Here is a 16873-nt window from a genome sequence, read left to right on the forward strand (position 1 = left end):
GGGGTCAAAATGAATTTATGGCTTAGTGGCGTTTATCAGGGATTCATTCTGTTTTTATTTTTAAAGATTTTATTTATTTTTTATTTGACAGACAGAGATCACAAGTAGGCAGAGAGGCAGGCAGAGAGGAGGAAGCAGGCTCCCTGCTGAGCAGAGAGCCTGAAGCGGGGCTTGATCCCAGAACCCCGGGATCATGAGCTGAGCCGAAGGCAGAGGCTTAATAACCCACTGAGCCACCCAGACGCCCCAGGGATTCATTGTTGACATTTCCAACAATCAAAGCACTTGGAAACCTCAACTTAATCCTGAGTTTCTCTCCTTAGCTATTATGGTATTGACACAAGTTTATTCACTGGGATCGAAATGATTTATCCAATAAAGATGGACTCAGAGGCATAGGAAGCACATTCCTAAAGATCTGATCCATTAGAATAATCAGACAGAAGGCACAAAGAGAAGGTTCAGCTGCTTTGTATTTCAGAGCAATCTTACTTTGGATCTTTTGATTTAATATCAGTGAAATTCCATGAGCATTTCCTGATGCAAGCACGTGAGTCATAACCTGGAAGGCTGAATCACAGTCTACTACTAGGGGGTCCTGCTAAGCTCTGCCATTCTTTCAGAGGAGGGTTGCCCAGGTAAGCCAATTTTTTCAGATAGTCACAAGGCTCTAGTTGTGGAATATCAGGATTCTGCCTGTAATATTTCTGCAACTTTTCTAGCACTGTGGGCAACCCCACTGTGGAGGCGTAGAACATGGGCCCACCCTTGTGCCTTGGCCATCCGTACCCATGTAAATAGACAACATCGATGTGCTCTGGAGTGGCAGCCATCCCTTCTCCCAAGATACGGAATGCTTCATTGATGAGTGAGTACAAACAGCGCTCGAGGATCTCATCCTGGCTAATGACACGTGGCTCGATGTGATAGCTTTGTCTGTACTGTGACAGGAATTCAGAGAGCCAGGGGTCAGGTTTGTGAATCCTACCCAGTGGCTTATCATATAGATACCAACCCTTTCCTGTCTTCTGGCCAAACCGTCCTGATTCACAGAGCATATCAGGAATTGGGCAATACCTCTCGCTGCCTCGCTTTCGGGCAGGCGTTCCTGAAGGCAACATAGGTCCAGTAAGACCTTGCCCTTGTCGAGATTTCCAACCCACATCCAATCCAGCAAGATCTGACACTCTAAAAGGTCCCATTTTGAAACCAAACTCTTCCAGCACCTGATCTATCTCCTCTGGCTTACTGCCCTCTTCCAACAAGAAATATGTCTGATTGTAATAAGGCTTCAACATTCGATTGCCAACAAATCCAAAACAGTTACCTACAACTACTCCAATTTTTTTCATCTTTTTTGATAAATTCATAACTGTGGCAATGGTAGTAGGGGAAGAGTACTGGCTGGGAATAATCTCTAACAACTTCATGATGTGAGCTGGTGAGAAGAAGTGAGTGCCAATGACCAAGTGAGGGCGATCAGTGGAAGAAGCAATCTCGTCAATGTTCAAGGCTGAAGTATTGGTGCACAGAAAAGCTTCTGGCTTGCACACAGCTGACAGTTCAGCAAAGACCTGCTTCTTCAAGTTAATTTCCTCAAATACTGCTTCGATGACTAAATCTACACCACCTAGCTCCTTCAGGGATGTGGTTAACCTGGGTTTTGGTCCTAACCAATGGTGGCTGCTACGCTGCATTTTGGATGCTTCCTTTTCCAAGAGGGAGGTTATTATCTGATCAGCAGTCTCTAGCTGCTTCTTGTCCAATTCCACAGCAATCACAGGGATCTTGGCCTTCGCAAGAGCAGTGACAATGCCTCGGCCCATTGTTCCCAAGCCTGCAGATGAGAGTGAAGAGGAAAAAGAATGGTTCAGTGATATTGGGAACTGAAAAATTACTCGATAAATGGAAGGCTTCTGTGGCAACAGGGCATTTATAGAGATCGATGCGAGGAATACAAATGGACTGAATATTAGTTAAGATTAGGCTCTGTGTTAAATGCTCCAGAGGATGTGACATTGAGTAATATTCACAAGTGCGCGCGCACACACACACACACACACACACACACACAATATTAGGACTGATAAACAAGTTCAGCAAGGTTGTATAATGCAAGATCTATATATAAGAATCAATTATATTCCATATACTAGCAATGAATAATCAGAATATGAAATTAAGAAAATAATTCTACTTATACTAGCATTAACTGAATAAATAAAAATTTATTCAGAATAAATTTAAGAAAGAATTATAAGACTTGTAACACTAAAACCCACAAATCATTCCTGAAATAAAGAAGACCTAATAAAGAGATATACATCCCCTGTTCTCATAGGTCAGGAGACTCAATATTATTAATATTGCAATACTACCCAAACCGATCTGCACCACCAATGCAATCCTTATCAAAAATTCAACTGGCTTTTTGTAGAAATCAACAAATTAAATTAAGCTGATCCTAAAATTCATACATAAATATAAGGAATCAAGAATCACCAAAGACATTATTAAAAAAGAAGAACAAAGTTGTTGGAGGATTCACTCTTCCCAATTTAAAAACTTATGACAAAGCTACAGTATTCAAGTATTCAAGTGTGGTATAAGGGTAGACCTATAGAATTGAGAGTCCTGAAATAATTTTGTAACTGTGGCCAACTGGCCAAGATAATTCAATGGGGGAAGAATAGTCTTTTCAACAAATGATGCTGGGATAACTGGGTATCCTCATGCAAAAGTATGATGTTGGACTACTGTGCACCATATACAAAAATTAATTCAAAATGGATCACGGACTGAAGTAGGAGCTAAAACCGTAAAACTCCTGTGAGTAATTCTCCATGATCTTGGATAAGGCAATGGTTTCTTACGACATCAAAAGCACAAACAACAAAAACAAACAAAAAAAATAGATTAATTAGATAACATCAAAATCAAAAAATTGTTGTGCTTCAAAGGATACCATAAAGAGAGTAAAAAGAACCCATGGAATCATCTATCTAATAAGGGACTTGTATTAAAATACATAAATAATTCTTACAACTCACAATAAAAATACGATTTAACTTGGGACGCCTGGGTGGCTCAGTTGGTTAAGCGGCTGCCTTTGGCTCAGGTCATGATCCCAGTGTCCTGGGATCGAGTCCCACATCGGGCTCCTTGCTTGGCAGGGAGCCTGCTTCTCCCTCTGCCTCTGCCTGTTTCTCTGCCTGCTTCTCTGTCTGCCTGTGCTCACTCTCGCTCCTCTCTCTCTGACAAATAAATAAATAAAATCTTTAAAAAAAAATACGATTTAACTTAAACATTTTTTCGGAAGAAAATACACAAACAGCTAATAAGCAACAAGAAGATGCATCCTTAATCATGAAGGAAATGCAAATCAAAACCACCATGAGCTACCACTTCACACCCATTAGGAGAGAGATCATTAAGAAGAGAGATGTACAAGTGAGGATGTAGTGAACTTGAAATCCTGACACACTGCAGGAAGATTATAAATCTTTTCCCCAGACTGGAAAAGGGAAAAGGAAAGGGAGAGGGATTATTTAAGCAAAGGCAAGAAGAAGAGAACATGTAGACAAATTATTTGATGGCAAAGATGTTACTATTCCTTCCCCTTACCATTTCATTTTTCTTCTGGGCACATGGAAAACTATTCTAGATCCTTCATTTTTTAAAAGATTTTATGTATTTATTTGAGAGAGACACACAGCGAGAGAGAGGACACAAGCAGAGGGAGTGGGAGAGGGAGAAGCAGGCTTCCTGCCACACAGGGAGCCCAATGCGGGGCTCGATCCCACGATCCTGGGATCATGACCTGAGCTGAAGGCAGACGCTTAATGACTGAGCCACCCAGGTGCCCCTATTCTGGATCCCTTGTATCCTGATAGGGCCTGTGAGTATTTCCGGTCAATGAAATGGGAAAGGAGTGTAGTGTGGGATAGCAATTGGCGCCCAGGACCTCCCACAAGATCCTTAATTACTTTCGGGATGTAGAGGTTGCAGAGAACAACTGTGAGGCCTTGGAGGAGACCCTTGCGCAGGTGTTGGCAAACTAGGGTCTGTGTGCCAAATCCATCCCACCGTCTATTTTTGTACTACCTATGAGCTACGGATGGTTTTGCATTTTGAATAATTGAAAAAAGAACAAAAACAAAAACAACAATATTTTGTGACACATACAAATTATGTCAAATTCAAATTTTAGTCTCATAAATAAAGTCTGACTGGAGCACAACCACAGTCATTTGTTTCCATATCATCTATGGCTGTTTTGCGTGCAGAGTTGTTTTGGTGCTGCAAAAGAGATCATACAGTCCAGAAAGCCTAAAATATTTACCATCTGGCCCTTTAAAAAAAAGTTTACTGACCCTTGTTCAGGAGAATGGCAGAGTCATTATTTAGAAAAAACCTTGTCCTAGAATGGCCTTATAGAGCAAGCAGGAAATAAATCTTTATTGTGTTAAGCCACTGAGATTGTTATCTGTTACAGCAGCAAGTTATCTGTTACCTCATCAACCCACTGTGGATGAAACTGTTTTGTGAAAACTATTTATATATTATTCTTCTGTACTTCTCATTGACTAGCTTTGGGGATTGGTTGGTTTTGTTTTGTTTTTTGGGGATTGGTTTTGAATACAGAATGTTATCAGACATCAGAAATCCTTGTTTCTCTGGAATATATTTAAGCTTCAAACTGTATTAGTTTATTTAATGTAAGAAATATATTAAATTAGTTAAAAACATTTAATTTTCCAAAATTAATAAACATCTGCATTTCACTCAGTAGCCAGAAGGCTAGACAGCTCTCGCTGCTATAGCAACTTATATCCAAAACTTCTGCCTGGGTAAAGGGTTCAAATGGGGTTCAAAACCCTGGCCTCCTAGCTTTCAGTCCCAAGCCTCACATACAATTTTTAAGAGTACAGAAATTACAATCTCTCAGAGACAATGAGGACTAACAAGATGTAATGTGAAAATACTTTGTAAAGTGTCACATAAGGTAGGCAGGATCTCAGAAAGGACCACAGAGCAGTGAAGAAAAAGCACCTGCGAGGATCAAGCACAGTTCTTCTGCGTTCACCTCATGGAGCGGACCTGAATGACCTGGAATCCGAATCATGAAGTGGACCAAACTAATGCTTTTTGCAAGTGTCCCAGCCGTAACTTTAGATTCTTTTCAGCTCTATAAACGGACACATCTCATTTAATCACTGGAACAATAAAAACATGAAAATGCAATGTATATTTATTTCAGAAAGTTCTTAGCTCCGGGCACCTGGGTGGCTCAGTCGGTTGGGCAGCTGACTCTTGGTACTGGCTCAGGTCATGATCTCAGGATTCTGGGATCGAGGCCCACATCAGGATCTGCACTCAGTGGGGAGTCTGCTTCAGGTTCTCTCCCTCTCTTTTTGCCCCTCCCCCTGCCCACACACACACTTTCTCTCTCCCCTCTTCTCTTTCACCCAAACAAATAATTGTAAAAATATATATATAAATAAATAGTTCTTAGCTCCTAATTTCTCTTCTCATGAACTTGTGGTCTCAAAGATCTCAAAAAAAGGGGGGAGCCTCAAAAACCAAGATTTTCATTGTTGATAGTGATGTTTCCAAAGGTGCATATTGTATTTATACTGAATTTAGTTCCCTAATTTTTCCTCATTAAACACATGGAGGGGCAAGGGGTCCTGCTTTTCTAACAACTCATTGTCTTTAACTGCCAAGGAATTAATTCTAGTCAAGAACCTCTTCTATTGACAGAAGTAAAGAAAGAACAAAGGATGCATTCATTGAAGGTTCTGCAGTTTTGGTCAACTGCAGTCTTCTCCCTTTTGGATGGCTCTAGAGCTCAGGCAAGGAGGGGGGACATGAACTTGCAGTAGTGCTGACCTGTTCTGAGAAGCCTGGAAATGGGCTCATGGAAGAGCACACTTGGGGTTTTGCCAGGAGCAGAGTGAAAGGATGGTAGATAAGTCATGGAGTTGGAGGGCACTGACAAGAGAGGGGCTGATGGGATGACCCTGGAAGTGAAATTTAGAAAGAGAAGAAAGTAAAGATAAGGGGAGCTGATCAAGTAATGGATATAGTTGGAACAACCAATGAAGAGATGTGAGAAGATACAAGGTTGTGGGAATTTGAATTGCAGACGTGGAGATACATTAGGGTATAGGCAAGAGCCAAGGAAAAGTCCTAAGTAGGGGTCACGGGAAGTGAAATGAGGTGAACGTCACCGGATCTGAGGAGGCAAAGGCACCAGAAAGCAGCAGGGCTGGATGCATTGTCCACACAGACGATGGCAACAACAGACGGGTGACAGCAGGATTTGGGGGAAAGTGGATAAGTGTGAGCCAGCCAAATTTTTCAGCAAATGGGGGTGGCAGGAGTAATGACAGTAACAAGGAGGGAGAGAGCCATCAGACCAGGTGGCAGAACCACGGAAGAGTGTCCTGAAAGACACAATGGTCTGGGAAGGGAATTGGGAAGAGATGCGGGCTGCTTGGGAGGTGGGGCATGGACTGTGAAAGAAGCAGCAGCATTTTTCTGAGAGGGCTGCAGAAGGAGCGGGTGCCCGAGTAAGCCGGGTCTCAGGCAGGAAGCAGATCAGGCTGTAGGAGCGTTCCAGAGGGCACAGGGAACAGGGGGAGGCTGTATTACAACGTGGAGATAGACGTGATGACGAAGGGGGAAATAACTAAACTCTCTCACTTTTTTTTTTTTAAGAATTTTTTTTTAAAGATTTTATTTATTGGGGCGCCTGGGTGGCTCAGTGGGTTAAGCCGCTGCCTTCGGCTCAGGTCATGATCTCAGGGTCCTGGGATCGAGTCCCGCATCGGGCTCTCTGCTCAGCAGGGAGCCTGCTTCCCTCTCTCTCTCTCTCTCTGCCTGCCTCTCCGACTACTTGTGATTTCTCTCTGTCAAATAAATAAATAAAAATCTTTAAAGATTTTAATTTATTTATTTGACAGACAGAGATCACAAGCAGGCAGAGAGAGGAGAAAGCAGGCTCTCCGCCGAGCAGGGAGCCCGATGCGGGGCTCAATCTCAGGACCCTGGGATCATGACCTGCGCCAAAGGCAGAGGCTTTAACGCACTGAGCCATCAACGTGCCCCAAACTCTCTCACTTTATTTGTATCCAAGTTATCTTCCATGGATTTTTAAATGTTTCTCCAAATATTTTTCTGAACAATATGGGTGTACTTAAAAAAAAACAAAACTAAAAACTTTTAGACATTTCATGCTGGACATGACTCGGAAATATTTTTTAAAAGGCTCACAACAAGGAAATAGGGAAATTCTCAAACAACGGCTGACTGAACTCAATACCGATAAATTTCATCTTTGTTGTTATATTGCATTAATTATCCTTGGTTTGAAGGAATATAGAGAAGAAGCAGAGTAAGTGCACAACAACTAGAAACAAACATTGGTGCTGCTGAAAAAAAGCACAAAAAAGAAACATTCATAGTTCTCTGTCACACTCTCTATCCACCGCCTTTAAAATTCACAAGTGAGGGGTGCCTGGGTGCAGTTGGTTGAGCGGCTGCCTTTGGCTTGGTTCATGATCCCAGGGTCCTGCGATCCAGCCCCGTGTTGGGCTCCTGCTCAGCTGAGAGCCAGCTTCTCCCTCTCTCTCTGCTGCCCTCCCTGCCTACTTGTGTTCTATCTGTCTGTCAAATAAATAAAATCTTCAAATAAATAAATAAATAAAATCTTCTAAATAAATAAATAAAAATCACAAGTGAGTGGGGGGATGGGGTATCTGGGGGACGGGCGTTAAGGAGGGCACATGATGGGATGAAGACTGGATGTTCTACGCAACTGATGAATCCCTGAATTCCACCTCTTAAACTACTAATACAGTATATATTAATTAGTTGAATCTAAATAAAATAAAATAAATAAAATAAAATAAATAAAAATCACAAGTGAAGAGTCAATGCTGGAAAGATGACAGCGTGACTGAGACGGTAGCCTGAGATGATGCAGTGTGGGTTCTTTCCCTCCAAACTGGGTTGTTGCTAGACAGCTGGGTAAGGGTTCAGAAGGTTGACACTTTATAGTAAACTATGGACTCCTCCTTTGGAAGACTGTACATCAGCTGACACACATAACATTTTGCTCATCATTTCATAGGGCTTAAAATCCACCAAAGAGGGGCGCCTGGGTGGCTCAGTGGGTTAAGCCGCTGCCTTTGGCTCAGGTCATGATCTCAGGGTCCTGGGATCGAGTCCCGCATCGGGCTCTCTGCTCAGCAGCGAGCCTGCTTCCTCCTCTCTCTCTCTGCCTGCCTCTCTGCCTACTTGTAATCTCTCTCTGTCAAATAAATAAATAAAATCTTTTAATAAAAAAAAAAAAATCCACCAAAGAGCACTCTTGGGTCAATACTAAGAACAAGGGAAGCTTGGGAAGGTAGCTAAAAAAAAAGCCAATCAAAGGGCTAGCTTCTGAGGAAAGAAGACATTTTGTTTGGGAAAATCCCAGAGGGAAAATGTAGGGAGGTCACTGTTTCAGGATGCAGAGAGATTTGAGGTTAATAGAGTCGAATGGGAAGTGAATGAATCCAGGCACTAAGAAGGCAGAGCCTTCATTCCAAATACCTAGGTACAAGAGTGACAAACCGTACTTTGGAAATGTGGTACAAATAATAATCATTGCTGGGAGATCCAGGAGCAAGAGATTCATGCAGGGGAGAGGAGGCAATGAGTTTAAAAAAAAAAAACCTAGAGTCTAGAGTCAGACAGACCTAGTGTCAGACCCTCACACTGCTTGTGTTTAGCTCACTGGTGAGGAGGTTGGTGTCTCTAGGCCTCACATGTAAAACGAAGATCATTCCCGGGCTGGGGTAAACAAGTTAGCTGCACAAGTGAAGTGCTTAGTATAGAGCCCAATACCTGGCAGCCCTAAGCAAACAGCAGGATTTCTTATGAGCAGATTTGGAGAATGACTTTAACCCCATCATGTTCTTACCGACAACGCCAACTGAGGAGATGGGCTGTGCCGTTGCTGTTTTCCAGGATGCTCCCGAGGGGGTTGACCACTTACTGGCATTCCTCTCCGCAAAGAAAACATATTGCAGGGCTCTAGCCTGCCCTGATTTCTGAAGGTACATGAACAGCTCCTCCTCCTTCTTGATGCCCACTTCATAGGGATACTGGACGGCAGCCTGGATTGCACGGACACAGGTCTCCTGAGAAAGGCACCCAGGATGCTGCTTCCGCATCTTCAGAAGTGCTTCACTGAAAATGCCGTCCATGTTGGGGAAGCTCTGAATTGGCTTGTTGCAGAGTCTACGGGATTCCAGAGGCTGATCTGGAAGGAAGGAGAAAGAAAATAGGACCTTTGGAAATGTTACTTATACAAAGGGAAAACGAGTATGTAATAATAATAATAATAACCTGTTCCAATTCAAAGTACAAAATTAAATGCTCTCCATCAAGCTATTTATTAGAGCACTAACATCAAAATATCTAATGTACCTTAGTCCAGTAAGATAGAATTTAGCAGATTCAATGCAATTTTCAAGTTACCTCACGTAGGCATAAAAGTTTCATTTTCCTTCTGTTCCAAAGTCAAGACAGTGCTATAATAGATTAAATTTTATACTCTCAGTGAGTTTAAGGAAAATATTTCTGAGTTAAGAATGACCGTGCAACTGCACTACTGGGTATTTACCCCCAAAATACAGATGTAGTGAAAAGAAGGGCCTTCTGTACCCCAATGTTCATAGCAACAATGGTCACAGTTACCAAACTATGGAAAGAACCAAGATGCCCTTCAACAGATAAATGGATAAAGAAGATATGGTCCATATATACTATGGAGTATTATGCCTCCATCGGAAAGGATGAATACCCAACTTTTGTATCAACATGGATGGGACTGGAAGAGATGATGCTGAGTGAAATAAGTCAAGCAAAGAGAGCCAATTATCATATGGTTTCACTTACTTGTGGAGCACAAGGAATAACATGAAGGAAATGGGGAGATGGAGAGGAGAAGTGAGTTGGGGGAAATCGGAGGGGGAGACAAACCATGAGAGACTGTGGACTCTGAGAAACAAACTTAGGGTTTTGGAGGGGAGGGGGTGGGGTGTTAGGTGAGCTGGCGGTGGGTATCATGGAGGGCATGTATTGCATGGAGCACTGGGTGTGGTGCCTAAACAATGAATTATGGATCACTGACAAAATTTAAATTAAATTACATTTTTTTAAAAAAGAATATTTTAGATTCAAAATAATCTCAATTCCATTCCTAATAGTAACAAAGACTTAGAAGACCTGGAAAATAAGTCAGTGTCTCTTAGTACAAGAGGAGACATACAAATCAGTGGAAGAGAATTGAGAGTTCAGAAATAAATCCTGACAGAGCCAACTGATTTTCTGCACAGGTGTCAAAACAATTTAATGCAAGGGGAATTTTTCCAATAAATGGTGCTAAAATAACTGGATAGCTATATGCAAAAGAAAGAAAGAAGAAATTGGAGCCTTACCTAGAACCATATATAAAAATTAACTCAAGGTGGAACATAAATCTAAATTAAAGAGCTAAAACTATAAAAATTTCTAGAAAATAACACATGGAAAATCTTCATGACCCTGGGTTAGACAAAGTATTCTTAGTATGATTCATGAAAGAAAAAAATCAATAAGCTGGAGGTCATCAAAATTCAAGACTTTGTACTTCAAAGAATAGTATCATGAAAATGAAATGATATACTACAGATTGGGAGAAAATATTTGTATGGTAGGCAAGGGTGTGCTGCACATGCCCAATGTCTACTTCCTGATCCCTAGAACCTATGAGTATATAACCTTACATGGCAAAGGGATTCTACAGATATAATTATTGGTAAAGAACTGAGGTGTGGAGATTATCCTTTATTGTCTAGATGTTCCCAGCCTAATCGTATGAGTCCTTAAAAGAGGAGACCCTTTGCTAGTTATGGTGAAAGAGACATTGATAATGAAGAAACATCAGAGAGACACAACATGGCAAAGATGTGACCTATTGGTGATGATATGGCTTTGATGATGGAAGAAGGGGGCAGAGAATCAAGGAATTCTCTGGGCCATTACCTTGACTTACAACCAGCAAGAACATGAGGACGTTGGTCCCACAACACAAGATACTGAATTATGCCAACAATCTGTTTCCTGAGTGAGCAGGAAACAGATTCTCCCGAAGAGTCACCAAAAGGAGTATGGCTTCAGACACCTGCATTTTAGGTAACTGAGACCTACCCAGCAGACTTCTGACCTATTGATCTATAAGATAATAACACTGTGTCATTTAAACTGCTAAACTTGTGGTTATTTGTTAACAAAGCAAGAGAAAACCAAAACAATTTGTAAATCAAATATCTAATGAAGTATTTGTAACCGGAGTCTGGGAAGAATTCTTGTGACTCAACATTAAGAAGGCAAACAACTCAGTTTTTTAAATGGGCAAAAACTTGAATGGCTATTTCACCAAAGAAGATATAGGAATGGCTAATACATATGTGAAAAGGTGTTCAATAGCATTAGTCATTAAAGAAATGCAAATAAAAATCACACTGATTAAAAAAAAAAAAAACCCATAGTGAATGTGGTAGATTGTCTCTAAGTAATAGGTTGTCATTTCTGAGATTAAGTTACAAAAAGACTCGGGTTCCTCTTGTTCAACCTCTCTTCCTCTCTCACTCGTTCATTCTGGTGGAAGCCAGCTGTCATGTGTGAGTGTCATTTGGTGAAGCCCACGTGGGAAAGAACTGAAGAAGACCTCCTTCAGCCAACAGCCAGTGAGGAGCTAAGACCCTCAGCCCAACAGACCACATGGAGCCGAATCCTATCAACGTGAATCAGGTTGGAAGCAGATCATCCCTTAGCCAAGCCTTGAGGTGGAAAGAGCCACAGAAAATACCTTGAAAGCAATCTTGTGTGGAATCTGCAACCAGAGAACCTAGTTCACCCCACCTACATTCTTGACACAGAGACTACCAGGTAAAAAAGGTTTGATTTTAAGCAGTTAAATTTGGGAGTAATTTGTTGTGTAGCTAGAGATAATGAAGACACACCCACTAGAATGACTATTACCAGAAAGACATCACTACGAGGTGTTGGTGATGATGTGGAGTAGCCAGAATCCTCAGCCATTGTTTGTGAAAATCTGAAACAGGACAGTACAGCTACTTTGGAAAACAGTGAGGCAGTTCCTTAAAAGGATAAGCTTATTGGTTAACCCAGCAATTTCACTCCAAGGAATCTACCTAAGAGAAATGAAGACACATGACCCCATAAACCTTGTACACAAATATCCATAACAGTATTATTCATACTAGCTCATCAACTGATGAAGGGATAAAGAAAATGCGGTATGGATATGCACCATACTGTTCAGCAATAAAAATATTATTGGCAAATTGCTGAAGCATGCTACAATTCAAATGAAACTCAGAAACATCATGCAACCTGAAAAGAAGCCAGATCAGAAGATTATATATGATATGATGCTATTCGTGGTAAATGTCCAGAAAAGGTAAATCCACGGAGACAGAAAGATTAGTGGTTGGCTAAGGCCAGGGGTGGTAGTGGGATAAAGCTGCAACAAAATATGAGGGAAATTTTCGGGGTGGTGACAAGTCTTAAAATTGACTCATGGGGACGGCTGTGCAACTCTATACAGTGAACTGAATTATGCCTCATTAAAACTGTTTTTAAAAATGCCTAGAAATGAATTTATCAAGAAATGTAGGGCGCCTGGGTGGCTCAGTGGGTTAAGCCGCTGCCTTCGGCTCAGGTCATGATCTCAGAGTCCTGGGATCGAGTCCCGCATCGGGCTCTCTGCTCAGCAGGGAGCCTGCTTCCCTCTCTCTCTCTCTCTGCCTGCCTCTCTGTCTACTTGTGATTTCTCTCTGTCAAATAAATAAATAAAATCTTTAAAAAAAAAAAAAGAAATGTATAAGACCTTTAAGAAGATAACTATACCATTTTATTGGAGAACATATAAAGTCTCTAAAAAGAGAGAGACTCCATGTTCCTGGATATAAACATTTCGTAACATAAAAATATAAACATTTCCCATATATATTATATATGAATTTCTAATTTCTAATCAGAACACTTGTGGTTCTATATTTTTAAAAAATTACTCAACAGGTGTGCCTGGCTGCTCAGTTGGTAGAGCACGTGACTCTTGATCTCAGGGTCGTAAGTTCGAGCCCAACATTGGGGTGGAGACTACTTGAAAAAATAAGAGTAATAAAGGCAAAAATAACTCAATAGAATGATTCTTTTTTTTCAACAGAATGATGATTCTAAGGTTTGCATCAAAGGATAAATGTATATGAGAAATGTATCAAATAAGACCTGATGTTAAACTTTCTTCAGAATATACTTAGATAAAATTCCTAAAAATCTGTTATGGCCTGGTGTAATGTTATCAGTCATAATTTCAAGATGTATGTCACAGAAATAACCAAATTCTCTTGTCAACTGCAATATAATAAACTCTCTTGTCAGTTGCATTATAATAAACACATTATCAGATCTTCAAATAAAAAGAATGAATGTGGAACATTATATTACCAAAACTGCTGTCTACCTATGCCAGAAACTGTTTTTTTTTAAGATTATTTATTTATTTATTTGACACAGAGAGAGAGAGACCACAAGCAGGCAGACAGAGAGGGGGAAGCAGGCTCCCTGCTGAGCAGAGAGCCGGATGTGGGGTTCCATCCCAGGACCCTGAGATCATGACCTGAGCCAAAGGCAGAGGCTTAACCCACTGAGCCACCGAGGTGTCCCAGAAACTGTTTTGTTTTTTTTTAAGTGCTACCATCTCTTCAAGAATACACCATTACCTCGGGGCGCCTAGGTGGCTCAGTGGGTTAAGCCTCTGCCTTCGGCTCAGGTCATGATCTCAGGGGCCTGGGATCGAGTCCCGCATCGGGCTCTCTGCTCCACGGGGAGCCTGCTTCCTCCTCTCTCTCTCTGCCTGACTCTCTGCCTACTTGTAATCTCTCTCTGTCAAATAAATAAATAAAATCTTAAAAAAAAAAAAAAAGAATACACCATTACCTCAAAAATGTACACCTCAGTTAATTAGACAGAAAACCCACCAGAGGATATAAAGTAGTTTCAGTATAAAAAGGCATGTGCACATGAACCTGTCTGGCATTGGTGTGTTACCACATACGTAAGGGAGACTGAGTAAGGTTTGGATTGAATCACGTACACATGTAAATTTATCTTTGAGGCACTGCATAATCTCAAACTTTTTTTAAAAAAAAATTTTATTTGTTTATTTGACAGAGATCACAAGTAGGCAGAGAGGCAGGCGGAGAGAGAGGAAGGGAAGCAGTCTCCCTGCTGAGCACAGAGCCCGATGCAGGGCTCGATCCCAGGACCCTGGGACCGTGACCTGAGCCGAAGGCAAAGGCTTTAACCAACTGAGCCACCCAGGCGCCCTCAAACTTTCTTTAACCTAGGAGGCAACAATATTTCCTTAATACCTGATGACTAAGTAGAATAAAAAATCATGGATTTTTAAATTAATGCTTTCCCATATGATGTTGAGAACAGGAAAGGAGGGGAACACAATGGTTAGCTATATGGCCCCTGTTTGCCCTGCTATAGTTGGAAAGATATGAACTCTACCCAACAGGTTTCCAATGACTGGCTCAGTTATCCAATGTTTTAGCCTGATCCTCAATTTCTAGGAAGGCAAGTTCAGCAGAGAAGGATGGAGACCTTTCCAGGGCCTACAGCTGATTTCATTTCCTGGTGGTCCAAAAGGGAAGACAAGAGGTCAGTGGGGAGCTGAGGTGAGAGGGAACAAGTATGTGGAGGACAAAGTGCATGAGGAAAGGGGACTGAAGCACCAGTACTGTGGCATGAACAGGCAGCTGAGGCAGTCTGTTCGGGAACAGGGCACATCTTAGAGTTGGGTCTCTGTCCTTGTGACACTATCAGAATTCCCATCTGGTTAGGACAGATGGGAGTTATCCAAGGAATAGTACACATCAGAGTTACCCAAGGAATTCAAAAAGTTAAGATGTGCGGGCCCCACTGTAGACCCAGCTCAGAATATTTCAGAGTGGGGCCTACACACGAGTATTTTTAAGACTTCAATATGTGATTTTGAGACATAGCTTCTGGAAAGTGTAAGAGCAGAGCATTAGGTCAGCGCTTGAGTCGAGGACAGCTGCAGCTCCTGGCAAACTTCGTCCTGGGCCAGACACAGAAGAGGGAAGAAAGAAAAAAAAAGAGAGAGAGAGAGAGAAAAGAAAAAAGGAAAGCCTGCTTAATGGTGTGCAGTAATAATTATTGCAGTAATTATTGCTGATCAGGATAATGCTTTTATCCTGGGGATACTCAGAATCTCTCGGACTGCAGGGCATTCTGGGAACTCTCCATGGCCCCTGTCCAGACCAGTCCAGGGCCAAGCTGAGCCCATCCACTGGAGAGCTGGGATCTGGGCGCAAAAACAGATGCTTCTTCCCTGCTCAATTTCCTCTCTCTTTCCTGCCGAAGCTATAAAGGATGCTATTACCTTACAAATCTGTTCTATTAGAACAAAATATATTCAGAATTTCCCCTTTGGGTCTACAGGTATGGTGTTTTCAATGTGTGTTTCTTACACACTGGGTTGTTTTAACATCTTGGTGGTTTTAGATTCACTCAGCTGTATCCACATAATAAGAGAGCCAGGTATGGGCAGGTCAGCACCAGGAAAATGAAAAGAGGAACTAATTAGTGATTCAAGTATGCTTATAATTGAATTCTTTCCTTGACCCATTCACATTTTTTTCTTTAATTCTTTGAAGTATTGTGAGGCAGGCAAATATTCAAGTTTTGACTTAAAAAAAAAAAAAGAAAGAAGTGAATCACCCTCCTAAAGGAAGAAAAGGAGGTGATTATTTTCTCACTTTCTGGGAAACTGACAGGAAAAGATTTTCTCTGCCTAGTTTAAAGAGAGGCACAACGTGCAATTTACAGAAATGGTTACCTAAGACATGGAGGACGGTCTCTTCTCCAATTCTGATAAACAGTAAGTAAGCTGTGTTTGTCACAGAAGCTCTGCAAAGGACAGACAGGACAACTGTACTTTTTCAGTGTGCAGGAGGTCACCCACAGAACTCGGGTATTACAAAAAAAAGGCAGCTCAATTTAGACATGCGCTTAGGCCTTCTCTGGGAGGCAAGGTCACTCTGTTCTTGTGAAATGTGTGTATAAAGGTTCACAGAGAGCAAAAATAAATTATAAAAAGCCAAAGATAAAATGGAAAGAAAGACGATGATACCATTAAGATTTGTTTAAAGTCACAAAATCAAAATGAACACACAGACCAAAGTCTGTAGGCAGAATTAGAATCACTAAAAATGGCTAACACCGTGCGGTAAGAGTAACAGAACCCGTGTTCATTACAGGGACAAAAACGGTATTAGGTTCTGAGTCGAGGCCCCCAGTGGATGTCTCCTGTGCCCCTCTTTGGAAAACAGCACACGCTTTCAACTTCATGCCAGGAACATGCACGTGGGAATGGGGAGTTCTTACTCAGTTTGGGAATAAACAGGCTGCTGACCAAATTCAAGTGCAAATAAATAGCATTTTACGGAACCCTCTCCTCCCCAGTTTGGCCAAAGCAATCTGGTTTGACCAAGTAATTCTAAATTGCTCTGCTAAATCCATTGCATTGCAGTAGTCTGAGGAGCTTCATATAACAAGAGTGTTAAGATGCATGACGCTAATTAACTTTCATAGTCAACTTTCCTCTCTGGGATGCATGTTAAATTGTAGAGAAATCGGCAGCTACTTCCCAAATATTCCCATGAATACATATACATGATATATATTATGTGGGGTTTGAACTCATAACCCTGAAACCAAG

At 41.4% G+C, this 16873-nt stretch overlaps 1 protein-coding gene across 1 annotated transcript in view; it reads right to left on the reverse strand.

Annotated features, from left to right (window-relative positions):
* Positions 1 to 455: 455 nt before the first annotated feature.
* Positions 456 to 16873, reverse strand: part of EHHADH (enoyl-CoA hydratase and 3-hydroxyacyl CoA dehydrogenase) — a 49315-nt gene continuing 32897 nt past the window's right edge. The window contains exons 6-7 of the mRNA XM_044251927.1: positions 8972 to 9313; positions 456 to 1837 (exon numbers count right to left, since the gene is read on the reverse strand). Coding sequence (XP_044107862.1) covers positions 576 to 1837; positions 8972 to 9313 — 1604 coding nt within the window. The 3' untranslated portion in view covers positions 456 to 575. The remainder of the gene's footprint in view (positions 1838 to 8971; positions 9314 to 16873) is intronic.

Source organism: Neovison vison, chromosome 6 (genome assembly GCF_020171115.1).
Source record: "Neovison vison isolate M4711 chromosome 6, ASM_NN_V1, whole genome shotgun sequence".
NCBI classification, from domain to species: Eukaryota; Metazoa; Chordata; class Mammalia; order Carnivora; family Mustelidae; genus Neogale; species Neogale vison.